We start from the raw sequence: 20,718 nt of genomic DNA on the forward strand, positions 1-20,718 counted from the left end.
CTTAGGGCCTGCATAAGAGGGATCACTACTGGGGACATTGTATACTAGGGGTACTGTATAAGGGGGACTACTGGGGGCCTGCATAAGAGGGACCACTACAGGGGGCACTGCATAGGGGGGACTGTATAAGGGGCACTGCATTAAGGGGCATATGGAATGGAAAGGAATGTTCAGAGTGACTAGATAGTGATGTGTGTCATGTTGACACTCTCCATTTTTAAGTGTCCATGCCCATTTTTTGTCGCACGCACATACGGGGGGGGGGTCCATTTTTAAACTTGTCCTGGGCCCCATATACCCAAGTTAAGCCACTGCCAGTGCTTTGACCAAATGCTTGATCCCAGTGCCTTAGTCCTGCAGTCCGGTGAGATGTATCCCCAGCAGGTCACATAAGTGTCCGATGCTGGGACAGTATGTCTGTTTTCAGTGCCGGTCAAGGCCCAGCAGCGGCTGACATGTAGCGCCAGCTAATAGCTGAGTGCAGCTCACTGACCGCCGGCCATTGAAGAGGGGTGACAATTTGAATTTGAGCCAATCACAGTGGTGACAATTTTGACAATCTGAGCCAATCACGGCGTGCACCGGCAGCCAATAGAAATTGGCCACAGTGAGCCATTCGTTGTAAGCCGCATCATGGCTGGCTACGCCCGTGGCGTCTAGCATCAGATGTCTCTGGGAGGAAGAGTCAATTTGGCGGAAATGGGTGAAGAGCTCCAGCGTCCGTGGAAGAGTCCAGAAGACACCGGGCTCAAAAGAGAAGAGCTCCAGCGGCTGCAGAAGACACTAGGAGACACTGGGCTCAATAGAGAAGAGCTCTGGCAGTGCCACTACTGGCCAGAATGGGCCAGCGACAGAAGAAAGCAGCTGAGGACCAGAGAATACTGCAGTGGTTGGGAAGTAAAAGAGCGAATGAAGATCCTCACTGCATCCTCTCCCACCGGACAGGTAGACCCTCTTTGAGGCCTTACCATCATTAACCCCTCCCTAGACCATCAGATTGTTAGGCAGTAGGCACGTAGGGGTCATGAGTCCTTAAGCCTGTGGCACAAATAGGCGGGCATTAGGCCCGTGCTCCTAAGGCTATAATTGACCCTGGGCAATAGGCCCAGGTCACATAAATAAGCGAAGTGCCAACTTCTCATCTTGCCCTGGGCGCCAAACACCATAGTTCTATCCCTGGACCTTGCTACCTGGGTGAAGACTGCTGTGGCAGTGGGAGTTTGCCAGCTCAAGGTGAAGATTACAGGAAGCACTGAGATCGTGGGAGTCGACCCAGCTCGGGTGAAGAACACATAGTAATTGTGGATGAACTAGGCTTAGTTCAGCCAAAGACTACTGGACTGGTAAATCTAATTGCATTGTATTTTCATTCAATTGCATGCTATTTTAATTGTCAGGCATTAGGCCCATGGCCACTGTGGGCGTAAAGCCCTAATCAGCAGGGACGGCCTTTGTTAGGCGGACAATAAGCCTGAGCCAGAGAGGGCACTAGTCCCACAAGGTATAAGGGGCATTAGGCCCTATAGGGTTAATGTGGGATCCACATCATTAACCCATTGTTAGGTGGGCAATAGGCCCTACATAGTGTCATTGATCTCCTAGAAGGCAGGCACTAGGCCTGAGGCAGCAGAAGATGATTAAGCCCTGTAGTACTGTTGTTCTGATTTGATAAGAATGTATTGAGGTTTGTAACCTTGTTACCTCATCATCTCAGCTACTACAATCAGGCCTCTACTATAAGGTAGGTTGTAGTATGGTACCTGTTTGTGATTATGGTAATGTTTTGTAACTGCATTATTCCCATGTCCTGTAACAATTATTGCATTATTGGTGTAGATGCATTGTTGGGGAGCATAGAGGTAGCATGGTGATATGGAGTGCACTACATCCACCCTGTATTACTATTGGCAGGGTGCTGATGTATGTATGAGTAGTCAGGTTGGTGTAGATGTTGGGGAGTATAGGGGTAGCATGGTGATATGGAGTGCACTACATCCAGCCTGTATTGCTGTTGGTAGGGTGCTGGTGTATGTATGAGTAGTCAGGTTGGTGTAGATGTTGGGGAGCATAGGGGTAGCATGGTGATATGGTGTGCACTACATCCAGCCTGTATTGCTGTTGGTAGGGTGCTGGTGTATGTATGAGTAGTCAGGTTGGTGTAGATGTTGGGGAGCATAGGGGTGGCATGGTGATATGGAGTGCACTACATCCACCCTGTATTGCTGTTGGCAGGGTGCTGATGTATGTATGAGTAGTCAAGTTGGTGTGTGTGGTCAGAGGCATCACCTACCTTGGTGTCACCTGGTGTGGATGCTCTGAGTCCTCCTGCGCGCCATAGGCATGCGCTCCAGGAAGGGGCGTGGCTTCGCAGGAAGGGGCGTGACCTCGCCCGTGAAGCGACATCCCTTATGTGAGCCGATCTTGGGTGCGTTACCGCCTCCCGTTCTCGTCACACAGTGGGCTTCCCCAGTGCTCCTGCAGCTGTTGGGGCAGCCCACAGTCTCTCCCTGCCTCTCTCCGCGTCCTGGCATCACGGTGACACCATCCGACGGGGTGACACCAAAATAGCAGAGCAGCTCTGCTATTTTGGTGTCAAACCCTTCGGATGGTGTCACCCAGTGCGGCCTGCCCCCAGTGGCGGTTCTAGAGGCGGGCTAACAGGGCCGTCGCCCAGAGCGCCGGCCCCTAGAGGGCGCCACTGATTCCCCAGGAGGGCAAAAATAAAAATCCCATAAGAAAAAAAAAAAAAAACCGCAGTCCCCCGTGTTGATATTTGTTATCAGCGGGCACCCGACTCCCTCTCTGCAGCGGCAGTCGAAGCTCACTCCAGAGCTCCGGCTCCAGCAGAGAGCACTATGGGAGGGACGTCCTGACGTCATGAAGTCTCTCCCATAGATCCGTGGAACCGAAGCTCACTCCTGAGCTCCGGCTCCAGCAGAGAGCACTATGGGAGGGACGTCATGACGTCAAGACATCTCTCCCATAGGCGTTCGGACCAGTCGCCACGAGGGGAGAGCTTGAGGGGAAGCCCAGCACCTTCATAAGTGCTGGGCACGCCCCACATTGTGATGAATTGGGGGTGATCCGCAATGACACACCCCCTTTCCAGAAGCGCGTGCGCTTTGAACGCAAGCAGAGGAACGTCTTCTAAAAAAAGTTGGCAACTTTGAACTTTCGCCCTAAGCTCCACAATGTCTAGAACCGGCCCTGGCCGCACCCCCCTTGTGATGCCAGTGTGTGTGGTAAGTCAGTATAGTGAAGCCGTGTAGGTGGCTGTTGTTTTGTGTTTATGTGCAGGTACCGAGATCTGGATCATTTGTCCATTGCCCAAATTATTTATGCCAAAATCCTTGTTGGTCAAGGGAAATAGCAAGTGGGTCATATGTACCTGACCCCCCTCTGTGGGTTCCAAGAGTCAAATTTGTTGACCAAGGATATTTACCCCTTGCACAATCACAGCTACTTAGTCACAATAACAAAATGTGGTACATGTGCCCACTTTACTGCCCTATTCATGCCAAAATCCTTGTTGGTCAAGACAAATGACAAGTGGGTGATATGTACCAGGCCACCCTCTGTGGGTTTGAAGTGTAAAATGTGATGACCAAAGCTAGTTAACCCCTGCACAACTACAGCTTCGTATCCAAAATGAGAAAATCTGGTGCCTGTGCCCGCTTTACTGCCCTATTCATGCCAAAATCCTTGTTGGTCAAGGCAAATGGCAAGTGGGTCATATGTACCAGACCACCCTCTGTGGGTTTCAAGTGTAACATTTGATGACCGAAGCTAGTTAACCCCTGCACATCTACAGCTTCTTATTCAAAATGACAAAATGTGGTGCCTGTGCCCACTTTACTGCCCTATTCATGCCCAAATCCTTATTGTGCCAGGAAAATAATAATTGTAAACTGTGTGAGGGACACAATTCTTTGTTTGCATATTGTTAGTTTAGTGATCTAACTTTATTTAAATATTTTAATGTAACATTTTCTGAATAAAAAGCTGGAGCTTGAATAAGACGTGAATAAGAAATGAATAAGAAGCCAACTTCAGCCTCGTTGTAATTCATGGGTCTCCTATTAATGAGATGAGATATGGCAAGCCTATAGTAATATATACAGTATGTTTCCTGATCTCCGCTGCTGCTGTTTGCTCTCTGATAATAATAATACACTGCACACTACTCAGACGGCTAATGAGACAGTGATACATTTTGGCAGCCTCAGACCATCAACTGCAACATCTGCATCAGTGACAATACAGGGATAAGCGTGCTGCCATCTGCTTGCCATAGGAGCTGACAGTCTACACAGGATAAACATTTCCTATTTACAAGCCAAGGAATATCTGTCAGGCTGCAGCCTCGGTGACAGCCGCAGAGTGAGGCTGTGCGGGGGGATTCTCACAGATACTGTACGTTACCTGGCATGTAGGGGCGGCCTATGTACACACCTGTGTTACCTCAGGGGCGGGGACTCGGGAGATACCTGGGAGCGTCATGCTCTCTACATGGGAGATCAGTGGGCAATCCCAGGTACAAGGTGACAAAGATTATACCAAGCTGTCGTATAGGGCGACCTGTATGGTTGTAATTATTATAATGTTTTATAAGTATGGTGATATAAGGTATAAAAGGGAAAATAAAACATGCAATGTCTACATATATTTTCTATGTGGTATTTTAAGGCTTTACAAATGACTCCTCTATTATGCATCGCCTGCATCACTGAGGTCCTTTTGCAGGAAATATATATATATTATAAGGAGATTAACATTCACATAGAGATTTCTGTCCTGACGTAACACATTTTTCATGCAGCATTATATGTATTTGGTTACAAACATCTTATATCACTAATACTCCTTTCACTTTATATTAACAATGGGTGTAATCCGGTGTGTCATGTGTAACATGATAATGTGTAGGATATATATGGTGTGTGATCAGGCATGTTATGTGTGACATGATAACATGTAGGATATATATGGTGTGTGATCCGGTGTGTCATGTGTAACATGATAACGTGTAGGATATATATGGTGTGTGATCAGTCGTGTCATGTGTAATATAACGTGTACGATACATGATGTGTGATCGGGCGTGTCATGTGTAATATAATAACATGTAGGATATATATGGTGTGTGATCAGGCGTGTCATGTGTAACATGATAACGTGTAGGATATATATGGTGTGTGATCAGTCGTGTCATGTGTAATGTAATAACGTGTACGATACATGATGTGTGATCGGGCGTGTCATGTGTAATATAATAATGTGTAGGATATATATGGTGTGTGATCAGGCGTGTCATGTGTAATATAATAACGTGTAGGATATATATGGTGTGTGATCAGGCGTGTCATGTGTAATATAATAACGTGTAGGATACATGGGGTGTAATCAGGCGTGTCATGTGTAACATGATAATGTGTAGGATACATGGTGTGTGATCAGGTGTGTCATGTGTAACATGATAAAGTGTAGGATATATATGGTGTGTGATCAGGCGTGTCATGTGTAACATGATAATGTGTGGGATATATATGGTGTGTGATCAGGCGTGTCATGTGTAACATGATAACGTGTAGGATATATATGGTGTGTGATCAGGTGTGTCATGTGTAACATGATAACGTGTAGGATATATATGGTGTGTGATCAGGCGTGTCATGTGTAACATGATAATGTGTAGGATATATATGGTGTGTGATCAGGCGTGTCATGTGTAACATGATAATGTGTAGGATATATATGGTGTGTGATCAGGTGTGTTATGTGTAACATGATAACGTGTAGGATATATATGGAGTGTGATCAGGCGTGTCATGTGTAACATGATAACGTGTAGGATATATATGGTGTGTGATCAGGCGTGTCATGTGTAATATAATAACGTGTAGGATACATGGTGTGTGATCAGGTGTGTCATGTGTAATATAATAACGTGTAGGATACATGGTGTGTGATCAGGTGTGTCATGTGTAATATAATAACGTGTAGGATATATACGGTGAGTGATCAGGCGTGTTATGTGTAATATAATAACGTGTACGATACATGATGTGTGATCGGGCGTGTCATGTGTAATATAATAACGTGTAGGATATATATGGTGTGTGATCAGGCGTGTCATGTGTAACATGATAACGTGTAGGATATATATGGTGTGTGATCAGTCGTGTCATGTGTAATATAATAACGTGTACGATACATGATGTGTGATCGGGCGTGTCATGTGTAATATAATAACGTGTAGGATATATATGGTGTGTGATCAGGCGTGTCATGTGTAACATGATAACGTGTAGGATATATATGGTGTGTGATCAGTCGTGTCATGTGTAATATAATAACGTGTATGATACATAATGTGTGATCGGGCGTGTCATGTGTAATATAATAACGTGTAGGATATATATGGTGTGTGATCAGGCGTGTCATGTGTAATATAATAACGTGTAGGATACATGGGGTGTAATCAGGCGTGTCATGTGTATCATGATAATGTGTAGGATACATGGTGTGTGATCAGGTGTGTCATGTGTAACATGATAAAGTGTAGGATATATATGGTGTGTGATCAGGCGTGTCATGTGTAACATGATAATGTGTAGGATATATATGGTGTGTGATCAGTCGTGTCATGTGTAACATGATAACGTGTAGGATATATTTGGTGTGTGATCAGTCGTGTCATATGTAACATGATAACGTGTAGGATATATATGGTGTGTGATCAGGCGTGTCATGTGTAACATGATAACGTGTAGGATATATATGGTGTGTGATCAGGCGTGTCATGTGTAATATAATAACGTGTAGGATACATGGAGGGTGATCAGGTGTGTCATGTGTAATATAATAACGTGTAGGATACATGGTGTGTGATCAGGTGTGTCATGTGTAATATAATAACGTATTAGGATACATGGTGTGTGATAAGGTGTGTCATGTGTAATATAATAACGTGTAGGATATATACGGTGTGTGATCAGGCGTGTCATGTGTAACATGATAACGTGTAGGATATATATGGTGTGTGATCAGGCGTGTCATGTGTAACATGATAACGTGTAGGAAACATGGTGTGTGATCAGGTGTGTCATGTGTAACATGATAACATGTAGGATACATGGTGTGTGATCAGGTGTGTCATGTGTAATATAATAACGTGTAGGATACATGGTGTGTGATCAGGTGTGTCATGTGTAACATGCTAACGTGTAGGATATATATGGTGTGTGATCAGGCGTGTCATGTGTAAACATGATAACGTGTAGGATATATACGGTGTGTGATAAGGCGTGTCATGTGTAATATAATAACGTGTAGGATATATATGGTGTGTGATCAGGCGTGTCATGTGTAATATAATAACGTGTAGGATATATATGGTGTGTGATCAGGCGTGTCATGTGTAACATGATAACGTGTACGATACATGGTGTGTGATCAGGCATGTTATGTGTAACATGATGGCATGTAGGATACATGGTGTGTGGTCAGGCATGTCATGTGTAACATGATAACGTGCAGGATATATATGGTGTGTGATAAGGCGTGTCATGTGTAACATGATAATGTGTAGGTTACATGGTGTGTGATCAGGTGTGTCATGTGTAATATAATAACGTGTAGGATATATATGGTGTGTGATCAGGCGTGTCATGTGTAACATGATAATGTGTAGGTTACATGATGTGTGATCAGTCGTGTCATGTGTAATATAATAACGTGTACGATACATGATGTGTGATCAGGCGTGTCATGTGTAACATGATAATGTGTAGGATACATGGTGTGTGATCAGGCATGTTATGTGTGACATGATAACATGTAGGATATACATGGTGTGTGATAAGGTGTGTCATGTGTAACATGATAACGTGTAGGTTATATATGGTGTGTGATCAGATGTGTCATGTGTAACATGATGACGTGTAGGATACATGATGTGTGATCAGACGTGTCATGTGTAACATGATAACGTGTAGGATACATGGTGTGTGATTAGGCGTGTCATGTGTGACATGATGACATGTAGGATACAATGTGTGTGATCAGACGTGTCATGTTTAACATGATAACGTGTAGGATACATGGTGTGTGATCAGGCGTGTTATTTGTAACATGATAACGTGTAGGATACATGGTGTGTGATCAGGCGTGTTATGTGTAACATGATAACGTGTAGGATACATGGTGTGTGATCAGACGTGTCATGTGTAACATGAAAACGTGTAGGATACATGGTGTGTGATCAGGCGTGTTATGTGTAACATGATAACGTGTAGGATACATGGTGTGTGATCAGGCGTGTTATGTGTAACATGATAACGTGTTGGATACATGGTGTGTGATCAGGCGTGTTATGTGTAACATGATAACGTGTAGGATACATGGTGTGTGATCAGGTGTGTTATGTGTAACATGATAACGTGTAGGATACATGGTGTGTGATCAGGCATGTTATGTGTAGGGGGGTAGGATAAAAGTTAGTAATAATTATAATGTTACATCATTATAGCACATTTGTTTGTTTTTCCTTTCCCAGTGTTCCCATCACCGGTAATACCTGACAAGCCGGGACCCCCATTCTGCGGCTCTCCACGGGTCTCCAACAGAATAGTGGGGGGCACAGATGCAGCAGAAGGATTTTGGCCCTGGCACGCCAGCCTTATGTACAATGGGCGCAATATTTGTGGAGCGTCCCTGATCTCCAACCAATGGGTGATGAGCGCTGCACATTGCTTTGACTTGTGAGTCTCCGTTCCTGCACACCCGGTCATTCAGTATTAGGTGTGGCCATTGTCAGTCATCCAGACCCTGTGTACTGTATTATAGTTATGCTGTCTACACCTGGAGTAATAATGTAGTAACAATGACTGGAGAGGACATGAGATCATTACTTGTTACTGTGGGTGCCGTCTGCGAAATAATAGCAATTACACCCTAGAAAATAGGAGATGTATCAACATTTCTGAAGAGAACAAGTCTAGTAGTTTTCCATAGCAACCAATCAGGTTCTAGCTATCATTTGTCTAGTACATTCGATAAAATGAGAGGTAGTTGCTGATTGGTTGTCATGGGTAAATTCTACACCACTTTAGTACATCTCGCCCATAGTCTGATATTCCAAGGCGTGTTCCAGATCACATTCTGGGCCTGATTCAGGAAGGATCGCAACTGCGATTACGCACAAAGTTCAACTACGATAGTATGGTAATCCATTGTGATCGCTATGCCGCCGCAGCACTACATAATGACGCCCACTTTACCTTACACACATCCGTAATGCTCAGCAAGACTGCGAAACCATCGGTACAATCGAGTACCATCGCAGCCTCGCACACTTACACAAGCTCTGACCTTACTCAGGAATTGCTAACGTCAGCGCACGCTATAAGAACTTAGGCTGCGTAGGCCATCGCAGTGGATAATTTATGCACGCCCTTGCAACGGCGTTCAAACGCACTGACACGTCTGCATTTCTCAGACCACCCCCCCCCGTAACCACCCACAAACGGCACTTCCTGTCAATCACTCTGCGACGGGTCTGCGTAGTCCCGATCGCAGTGGCCGTTTAGCGAATGCGCACTGCGATGTATACGCACGCGCAGTGCGCAACAATTGTCCGATTGCGTGCGTATTAGAGACTGCGTTCCCAGCTGAATCAGGCCCTCTGTATCTAGATTTACTCTGGGTAATGTGGGATTGATTTCTCCATCTGATAGGAGAAACAATACAATTATCTATTTCTGTCTCTGGGTGAGATGTACCAAGCTTTGGAGAGAGATAAAGGAGAGAAGTTGGCTGAAACATCCAATCAGCTTCTGTCATTTAAAATTACAGCAGCTGATTGGCTCTCTCCCCAGGGCTTGTTACATCTCCGCCTCTATTCCTGAATTACTTCCCAGTAATCACACCCACAACGTGGTCACAAAAAGTAGATACGATACCTGTAACAGATACTGTTATAATGTGATTCCTTCAGCCCAGTCACACTGGAAAGGGTCACAGGAATAAGACAAAGGGCCTGATTCGGACCCGCTCGCGAGCGCATTGCGCTCGCAAGCGGGTCGTTGGTGGGCCAATGCGCACGCACGGCGTGCCCAAGCCCCGAAACGAGTGTGAAATCACTCGCACCGGGGCTCGCAACAAAATGTTGATTGACAGCTCGCCCCGTTTTGTAGGCGGGGAGGTGGGGTGGCTGTACAAACGGCAGGCGTTCCCACCCACAGCTGTGCGAACGGCCTGGAGGCCGGAATTTAAAAAAAAGGGATGCCCTGATTCAGAGCGAGCGCACGCAAATAGTGTGCGCCTCTGGACCAGGCCCAAAGACAAAGACACAGATCACTGGGTCTCTCCCTGCACTGACAAAACATTGTTTTGGAAACTTCATCTCTGTCCTGTTGGGGATGGAAGGTAACTGCCTTGTAGGGACTGAGGACCTCATTCAGAGTCGGTCGAAGCGGCAGCACGGTCGTACAGAAAAAGGGTCCGGATATGCTAATGATGCACACACATGTTGCGTCCCTAAGGTCGGATCGTTAGCTGGCCGACCAAGGGGTGGATGCGGTCGGTTCGCTAAAAATACGCCCACATGTCGTACGCATAGCACGTCATCTCTGGCTACATAAGGATTAATCGCGAGCATCGTATGCCATCGGAACTGGTCGTAGAGCTAAAGGTTGACCATACCCTCTCTTAAGCTCTATGATCATGTCAGTGTAAAACCTCCCCTGTCACATGTGCCATGACACTACTTTGTTAATTATGCACTCCCATAAAACGCCGTTCACATAATGAGGCACGCTTGCGTTCGGATCTCCACTCCCCCGTTTTCAAGCACCTTCCCCTGTTACCACCCACAAACGCCGCAATCTGTCACTCAAACTACCGAACTGGCTGTGTTCAAGGAGAGAGAAATTTCTGATCGTAACGGCTAGTTTGCGCACGCGCATTGCGAACTGTACGCATGCGCAGTTTAGCGAACATCGGCTGCGTACGACCGTGCGGCCGCTTCGACCGACTCTGAATGAAGTCCTGAAAGTGAATAAAGAAGATTTTCAAATGAAATCACTGTATTGTACATTGGTTTATCCATATGGACGCAGTGCAATCAATAACAATTAATATTATTATATCAGTTTTAATATTACTTCCCCTGTACCTCCTACTACAGAGGCTGTTATTGGACATGTTGAGGGTCACCTATAGTACGTACAGTAGACTAATTAGTGGGGGTTCCTGTCTGTGAGGTTGACGGGTAGTACGGTATGGAAGGACGCTAGCTGTACGAGTAACGACCCTGCTCCCAATCTCACCTTCTCCCTATAGAGGGCCAGTTCTGCTTACTGGGGTAAGATAAAAGTTTGGAATTTAAGGTAGAACATTTTTTGAGAGCGCTCATTTGTTCTTTCCCTAATGCATAATGAACGTTATGATCTGTGTTTATCTTCCAGCCCCACCTCACCGGCAGCGTATACCATTAAGCTGGGGGCATACCAGTTGGACATATCAAGTTTTAATGTGGATACAGCAAGAGTAGACCTTGTAATCATTAACCCGCAGTACAGCCACCCAGGATCCAGAGGAGACATTGCTCTGCTGCGGCTGTCAAGTCCTATCGCCTACACCAAGTACATCCTCCCCGTGTGTGTCCCACCGGCATCCATGGTCTTCCCACCAGGCATGTATTGCGTGGTCACTGGATGGGGATCCACGCAATCTGGAGGTAATGCTCTATACATTCATTATTCTTGTATACTTGGTCACACAAGCCACAGCGTTAGCCCACAATAATCATTGGGTGTGAGATGTGATCGTACGTGTATACCTGCTGGAAATAACCTGCCCTATAGTGGCTATAGGCGGCTGACTGTACATAGTCTTTCTGTAGAGTGTATTATCTACTTGTGGCTTTATTGAAGTCTTATAGCTTATTAATATATTGTTGGACATATTCTCTGGTTAAAATTACCAATGATACTACACAGATAGAGCTGGCATTACTGATCTGTTTTGCACAAGACAGTAAATGATAACCTTTATATACAGTAGCTAACAAGGTCCTACTTTTGAGACCTTGCACTCTAAAAGGAGTGTGGTGGAGAGACATTGGTGGGACGGGTGACAATTGCTTTTGTGAAGATGGTCATCTAATCCTAGATGGCATAACACTTCCTTAAACTCAATAATCTGAATTTTTCCCCAGCCAAACCCTCTTCTACTCCCCCCATCCCCCTATCTTTTGACATCTCACTTTTTCCCATAACCCAAGTCTGATGTCTTAGTGTCCCACTTCCTGAGGAGTCCCTGGCCTCGACTAATTAGTAGGGGGTGCCGAATGCTTTGGTAGGGGGACCCAGTGAAGCTTGTCCCCCTGCTGTGACATTACACCTCACTAGAAAGAACCCAGTGCTGGATGTGTAAAATACAGGGGACCACTACGTTATTTTTCCCTCCCATATTTTCACAACCAGCTCAAAAAGGCCTGGTGCTGGATTTGTTTAGGGTAGGGGGACCACACGCTGTTTTTTTTTTTTTATTATCTTTTTTTTTTTTACACGTATTACCTAACTGATATGTGCAGGGTTTTGTGTCTAATCCAATGAGCGTCCGCTACCATGGTAACAGGCCGCTGGTTGGCTGAGAATGGCTGTCGCTCAGCCAGCACTTCCCCTTAGACTTCAGTGGGCCCACTGAAGTCTATGGGGACTTGTTGATTGGCTGAGAGACAGCCAATCTCAGCCAACCAGTGACCTGCTACCATGGTAGCGGACACTGATTGGATCCGACAGTCTGCACTCTGGATCCAAAACACGGGGGATCCGACACCGCGAGAATGGTGCTTTGCCCTGGTTTTGGATACACTCTGAACAGGTAATTTCGGGTAGGGTCTATTTCCAGGAAACGGAACCCTCTAATCTCTACTTACATACTGCCTGTATTAGTCTGTAATTATGTATCCTGTTGTCTGTTCTATCCCCTCGTACAGCGCTAATGAACCCTTGGGACGCCATATACATAGAATATACTGATGATAATAATAATATTGATGTTATACATACTTACAGCTTACATTATAATGTAAGATCCAGATTTAAGATTCCCCTACAATATCTCTATCTGCAATATTCTGAGCACAGTGGTCATTTCGGCAAAGCACCTTTAATGTTTACACACTTAGTTTATAGGCGTTAATCATATCTTATAATCTCTTCTTTATTAATCGGTAATCGTGTGTTAAACCATGGCATTAATCATATGGCAAAATCCCAAAGGACATATACTGGGCATGATGCCCGCTAGCACCTGCCAGCCTCCATTTACAGTCAGCTCTTGCTTATGTCAGGTTGTCTGTATAATGTATATCAATTTGTGTATATGTGTGATAGTATATAAAATCATTAATGTTTTTATAGTACTCATTTGAATCTGAGTTGTTTATATTTGTGGAACATTTATACTATTGTTTCCGTGGTCACTGATGTCACTATTGTCCCTGCAGTGAGCTTATCGTACCCCAGGACCCTTCAGCAATTGGTGCTTCCACTGATCAGCAGGGAGTCATGTGACCAGATGTACCACATAGACTCAGAGGACAGTGCCTCCAAGCCCATTATCCAGGGTGACCAGATATGTGCGGGGTATCAAGCCGGAAGGAAAGACGCCTGCCAGGTGGGTTCCCCATTGTACGTGAACATGAGTAAGTTCAAAGGTCAGCAATATTTTACAAACTGCTCATGGTAACATCAATCTCTATTCACATGATGTAGCCAATAAATGTTGCGTGTCTCTCCAGCGGAATGTCCTTCCCTACTCCCACCGCACAGCATGATTAGTAGATCGTCTCTGTTGATATGGGGGTAAGGGGTGAAAAGTGGTCATCAGCGAGTTCCCAGCAAGTCTGGCCAGTGTTTTACAGTGGCAATCATGTAAAGGGCAACGTCAGGTTGGTTTTGCCGTTTAATTCATTGCTGCTTTAAAACTTTGGGCAGATTCACCTGAATTGCGCAGATCCGTGAATCTCAGGGGCTATTACATTTCCTCCCAAGTGTGGCAAACCCCCAAAAAATGATTTACTAGGCCAGCTTTGGATATGGTCAGAGGATAAAGCAGATGAAATCGGCAGTTACATAGTCTTCATGGGCATAGCTGGCAAGGGGTCGTTTGTATCCTTGCAAAATGGGTTTTTGCAGAGGTGAGCACCCAAGGGGAATTCTCGGGTTGTGGTTACACCCAGAGCCGTAACTAGACTTTTTGGTGCCCTGTGCCAGAAAGAGCATTGGCGCCCCCCTCATTTTTCAAGGGGACATGATGCACCCAAAAAAGGTCCATGGCCTCATGGGGAAGCTCCAGGGAAGAGATAGGAGAGGCCAGGAGATGCTGTAGATGAAATAAGAGGAAGCTACAAGCAGGAATAATAATAAAAAGACATTTGACAGGCCCAAACAGCGCCCCCTGACCTGTGGTGCCCTTTGCGATGGCACCGGCCGCACTACCCTAGCTACGGCCCTGGTTACACCTTCCTGGCAGAATGAGGCCTGGGCCCTGCTCTGAGGCCCTGATGTCATGTAAAGAAAATGCACCCTGAGTAGGTTATTATCACATACTCCCTCCCTAGAGTTGCACTGGATTGGCGGACGGTGCGCCGGAACAATTTTATGTCAGGGTGCAACAAAATCATTCCAGCACCCCCCTCTCCTCCATCTTCCCTAAGCGGCGGCCGTGGACTGTCAGGGGCTGTGCTTTAAAATAATAGGGCGCACAGCCCCTGCACCACATGGAGGAGGAAGTGTAATGTGCAGTTTTTTTAACTTAAAGACCGCAGCCAGCGCTGATCACGTTACGCAGTCACATGACTCACAGGCAGTGAGGTTTCCACATTCTGGTAACTGATGCCAAGTGCCAGCAGTTTCCGTAGAAAGGATTCCGAACGAGAACTAGGTAAAATGCCGATAAGGAGGCATTATATGGATTAAAATAGCAGCATCCCTTATAGAAACCTATGGGGGCTGCGGCTGCTGTCGGAAATGGAGGGACAGCAGGAGATATCAAAGACATCTGCATCGGTCCCGCCATACTACCATCTGCATCGGTCCCGCCATACTACCATCTGCATCGGTCCCGCCATACTACCATCTCGGGTATACAGCATGATAACAGCTGACAGCTGACTCACCTAGGAGGTACCCCAAAAACCTCCAAATGGCACTATACGGACCAGCACATCCTCCCAATGCTGGCTCCTTTCATGCCTCTCAGAACTGCAAATAGAAAGTATGGTGGTCACTCACATCAGCTTAATGATATTGCCCAGGTGCTTGGAAAGGGCGATTCCCTCCAGCACACTGCAGCAATATTAGCAAAAATACTTGAATCCTACATGATAATAGAAATTCAGAGGTGCTGTTATCATGCAGTACATTAATTGTAATTATATAACCCAGAGTGGGTGCTACTATTTTGTAGCAATAATTATTTTGGGGTGAGCGTTTGGGCGTGGGGCCCCCGGAGTGGCTCTGGCTGGGCCTTTTTCAGGGCATCACCACTTAATTCACATAGATATTTTTTCATCACCTTTCCATTTGTTTGTTTATATTCATGTCATTTTAATTATTTCTTATTATATTAACACTTATTGATTATCTTGACACATCTATACTTTACACTTCACTATCACCTTTCTTCCATTTTTCATGTGATGCCCTGGGCATGGTCCTTGGCTGGGTTCTTTTGGGGTGCTCTGCGCCTCGGACGTGAACCCCTTAATGTTAGGGACGCCGGTATAGAGGAGACTTGACGCTGACCCGGCGCTTAATCATATATTTGCAAATGTATGCAACTAATACCTCTGAATTTCTATTATCATGTAGGATTCAAGTATTTTTGCTAATATTGCTGCAGTGTGCTGGAGGGAATCTTCTTTTTTCTGTGATTCTCAGAATAATGCAGGATTACAGTGCAATCACTTCACAGGATTGTAAAGGGGAAGAATGCTGATACTGTATGTACTTAAAAAAAATGCATCTCACATTTGCAGGCAACTCTGCATAAATGGCAAAAATGCACTTTTTTTCAAAAAATTATTATTTTACGTCTGTGAATTGATACAACTCGTGTCCAACTGCAGATACGCCCCATAATGCTGTGTTCTCTGCAAAATGTATTTCCCCTTATCTAAATGCTTTGAAGTGTAATGTTTACCAGCAGCCAGTAGATGTCACTGCTGTCATTGAAGTCTATAAGATCACCCAGGAGCTTTGTGGGAAGGCGTTTGTGCCTTTATTCTTGTTTTATGAATGTGGAGTAAACCATTGCAGCCACGACTGTGTCTTGTACCGCAGTGCGACTGCGTCTTCATGTTGATGAGATTCACACAGAGACACCCACCAGCTGTGACACTAATCTGCACCATTGGTCCAAATCATTAGCACCATCGGAAATTACACCAGCAAGTGCAATTTCTGCATCTGAACATGACAGCTGGGGTTAGTGGAGCAGTCACTGAGTGCGGCACACCTGCGATACGCCCGCGTCTGGCTAGCGACTCCCTATTACCCTCAGAAACGCCCACCAAAACTGCCTCCCTCCATCCAAATTCATTGCTTTCGGGGGTAACCATAGAGGTGCAGGCACAGTGCAACTCTCACACATGCCTGGATTGAAAACAACATTACGTCCACCTCAGGCCCTACGTGACCTAAATGCCCGGGCGCGGTAAGTGGCTGCACATGTGCATACTGCATGACGTCCTCGCTGGCTGTGTAAAGCTGCAGGTGAGGAGGAGTAAAACGCTGCACATTAGTAGGATCGCTAAATACATTATGGGCGCAACTAAAATCTGTATTGCCACAAAACAATGGCGACACAGATTTACCATTTGCACAGGGCCTAAGGGCCTGATTCAGACCCGCTCGTGAGCGCATAGCGCTCGCAAGCGGGTCGATGGTGGGCCATTGCGCATGCGTGAGCCCAGGAGCAAGTGAGAATTCACTTGCTCCGGGGCTCGCTACAAGACGGGACGGCTATTGATGTTGATTGACAGCTCGCCCCGTTTTGTTGGCAGGGACGGGGGTGGCTGCACGGAATGGGTATGAAATACCGCTGGCCGCATGGCCGGCAGTTCGATTCCCATCAGCGGCAGCCTGACATTAGCAGAGTTCCGAGCAGCGGAAGCCCGACAGCACTGGAAATCCCGATCGTGGATAGGTAAGTATCTACTAACCTAACCTAACCCCCCTAACCCTAACCCTCCTTAGGGGTGCCTAACCCTAACTTCCCCCCCAAGTGCCAAACCCTAATCCCCACTCTAAGTGCCTAACCCTAACCACCCCCTTCCCCGCTGCCTAAACCTAAGTCCCCCGGGGGGGTGCCTAACCCTAAGTCCCCGCCGGGGGTGCCTAACCCTAACCCTCCCTCCCCCTAGCCTAACCCTCCCGGGGGGGTGCCTAACCCTAAGTCCCCCCCCTGGGAGCCCTAAACCTAACCCTCCCCCCCGCAGCTGTCCGCGCGCGGCGTGCGGCATCACTACGATCGGGATGCAGGGCGCCGGTCTCCCGGCGTCGGGGAAATGCGGGCGTCTACATCTAGACGCCCGGCATTTCACTCTTGCCGGGATATGACAGTCGGGAAGCCGGTTGCCGGTATTTAGGCAGTCGGCTTCCCGATTGCTTCCCGGCTGCACAAACGGAGGCATTCCCGAAGGAATGTGGGCGGCCCTACTGACATCACTAGTGATAATAGAGCAGGAAGTCCACTCGGGCTTGCGAGACCGGAGACCCTACTACAGGGTCTCCTCGCAAGCCTGATGGTCGCGATAATCGCGACCATCACCAGGCCACACGCACACGCTGTGGGTGGTCACCCAGAGCTGTGCGAGCAGTCTGGATGCCGGTCAAAAGAAAAAATAGGGACGCCCTGACTCAGAGAGAGCGCACGCAAATAGCGTGCGCCTCTGAATCAGGCCCTAAGACCCCTTAGGGGCTGATGCAGAGGTAGCTGTTAAATGGATACAAATTACTGCTTAAAAATAGCATATTTCCACCCATATGCAGAGCTGTACATGTCCAGATATACTGTATGCCTGGCTCCCCACTGGCAGGATATGTGCCTGATTTATACCAAGCCATCACCATGGGGTGTGTGTGCAGCTGCCTTGTAGCAGATGTACAGTGTTCTGTGGGCCTGATTCAGACCAGGACGGGGGAGTGGATGTGCGAATGCAGGCGTGTCTGGGCGTCTAAACATTGTTTTAGGGGTGTGCATAATTAGCAAAGAAGCGTCATTGTACACGTCACTTGGCTGGATTTTAGACAGCACTGATCGCAGGGCTTGCGGTGGGGTAGGGTCTACCTCAAGTGTTGCGTGCAGCTCTGATGGCTCTCTATGTCACCGATTAATCACACACTTCCTGGAGATGACGTGTGCTAAGAAAGAAAGGTGGGCGTCTTTATACTGGCTTGCGTTCGCTGTGCCGTCGCTCTCTAAGGCATAGAGGGCGTCCTTCCACCAGACAGTGCGATTGCGGCATTTGCATACCCGGCCCCTTTTGGCTGCATTCGTTCGCGGCTTAGCGTCTTAATCAGGCCCTGTATGCATGTATCTGCAAGTCTGCATGAGCCGTATTAGCACGAGCACCCCCTAACTGCACAGCCTCCATTTGTACATTGACTGCAAACACTACAAGTCCCAGCATTCTTTGGACATGGATAAAATGGTGTAGAACTACAAATAAGAGCTCAATGTAGATCAGATATTATTCTATGTGTCTGTATGCTTTGCCCCCTGAATGTGCCCTTCTGTGTCTTGCAGGGGGACTCTGGGGGGCCTCTGGTGTGTAAGATGAATGGCTACTGGTACCAGGTTGGCATTGTGAGCTGGGGAGATGACTGTGCACTCCAGAACCGGCCTGGAGTTTATACCAACGTCGCTGATTATGAATTGTGGATCAACTATTACAGAACGAATTTGAGCTCCTCGTCCCCCAGTCTCTCGGCTTCGCTGCTGCTCCTTGTGCTCTGCTGGGCTCTGTACAGCTTAATCATGGACAGACCTGTATCTGTGTTTTACACTTAATGCTAATGACCTGATCATCTATGAAGGAGATCATTGATTGATTGCAGAGATGCAATAGCCGGAGTCCAGCACTTTACAGCTGATCCATAACTGTGAGTAGAACCTCAGGGCTCCCACAACATGCGATGGCCTAAACGGACACCTACAGCCATTTCTTCCTATCTACCAAATAAGAGCTGGATACTGTATCTATTTAATGCAGATACATCTAATTGTATGGACTTGCGGTAATGGACATCAAGAGTAAATAGATGATATTTGGATACAAATACTTGATATTAGGGATATGGAGGTGAATGGATGCTGGACTTCTGCAACATTTGGGAAAACAACTTTATTTTTACAGGGGTCATCGGATGGGATAGATGGGGCAGGATTAAGTTCTGCCTGAAATGACTGGTATTGAGATTGTTTCTTGCTCCCCGCTCCAGCACAGAGGTTCCTCCGGTCTCCTGAACCAGCGTCAGGGCAACCAGCCACCTAACTGCAATATTTTCTGGTCTGATCGGAGCTGAAGATGGTGAAGATACATTTGTAGCCCGGGGAAGAAAACAATTTTTTATTTCAGTTATTAATTTGACTGAGTTCAAATTTATTTATCTACAATATGTAATTTTTTTGGTAGGGGGGACAGAGTGTAAAATGACTGGAATGACACAGTATTATATTCGAGGCACTTTTCTATATATGTATGTTTTTGTTGTTGTTGGTTTTTTTTACAGTTATGTGAAAAAAGGCAACTTTTGGATTTTACATTTTTGTACCTTCATATTTTCTTATTCCAAATAATAATAATAATTATTAATAATAATAATAATAATAATAATAATAATAATAATAATATTTATACAGTGCTTTATATTTGCAGAATAAAGAAACATGACACCAAATAAACATATGAAAAGTTATCAGACTAGCAGGTTATCACAGAGAGCTGAACATTTTTGCATTATTATAGTAGCGGTGACCACTAAACCTGAAATACAATTTTATTCATATAAACTGCCAATAAGACAATTTACTTGGAAGAGGTTCGGGGAGCTGGTCAGAACTGCAGATATTAGTGGTGAGATTTCCAATGTGGAGAAACGTCCTATCAGTAAGGCTACTGACAGACATTGCAGACACTGTAACAACTCTAAGGCTAAAATGTCAGATAAAGGAGAGCAATAACCTGCAGCAAAAAGTGTAAATATTGTCATTCATACCTACACGTCCTAAGCTGTGAGTCCTTATTTGTGTGTCATCATGGTAGACATTATGGTCCTCAGTTTAGGCCTAGGAACCAATCTTCCTGTATATTCACCATTCCTGATACTTGTATCTTCAATATATATTACATACTGAAGTGGTTAACTACTTGAAAATGGGCAACAAGCCACTGTTAATCATTGGGCACTTTGTTTAATATTATTTTGTGCTCTTTTTGTTAATTATCATTCAGGTATGTAGTAATATATTATATGGAGTTTATTAAAAAGTATTAAAGGTCATCGATGTATCTGCAATAAATGTGGCCCACATTTTCTAAGTTACAGTGCCAGAGATTTTGCTATGACTCATAATAACACTTCGCAATGTGTAGAAATGCGCAATTCCTCCAATTGAAAAAAAAAAAGTTTAAATGTACAA

General features: G+C 45.8%; 1 protein-coding gene across 1 annotated transcript; it reads left to right on the forward strand.

Annotated features, from left to right (window-relative positions):
• Positions 1-839: 839 nt before the first annotated feature.
• On the forward strand, positions 840-19,086 carry LOC148517807 (serine protease 33-like). The gene is made up of 5 exons (XM_088478174.1): positions 840-897; positions 8,558-8,762; positions 11,469-11,740; positions 13,517-13,686; positions 18,823-19,086. Exons 1-5 carry the CDS (start codon positions 840-842, stop codon positions 19,084-19,086), a joined length of 969 nt encoding a protein of 322 aa, XP_088334300.1.
• Positions 19,087-20,718: the final 1,632 nt, after the last annotated feature.

The sequence above is a fragment of the Taudactylus pleione genome, unplaced genomic scaffold, assembly GCF_031769625.1.
Source record: "Taudactylus pleione unplaced genomic scaffold, aTauple2 ptg000209l, whole genome shotgun sequence".
Lineage (NCBI taxonomy): Eukaryota > Metazoa > Chordata > Amphibia > Anura > Myobatrachidae > Taudactylus > Taudactylus pleione.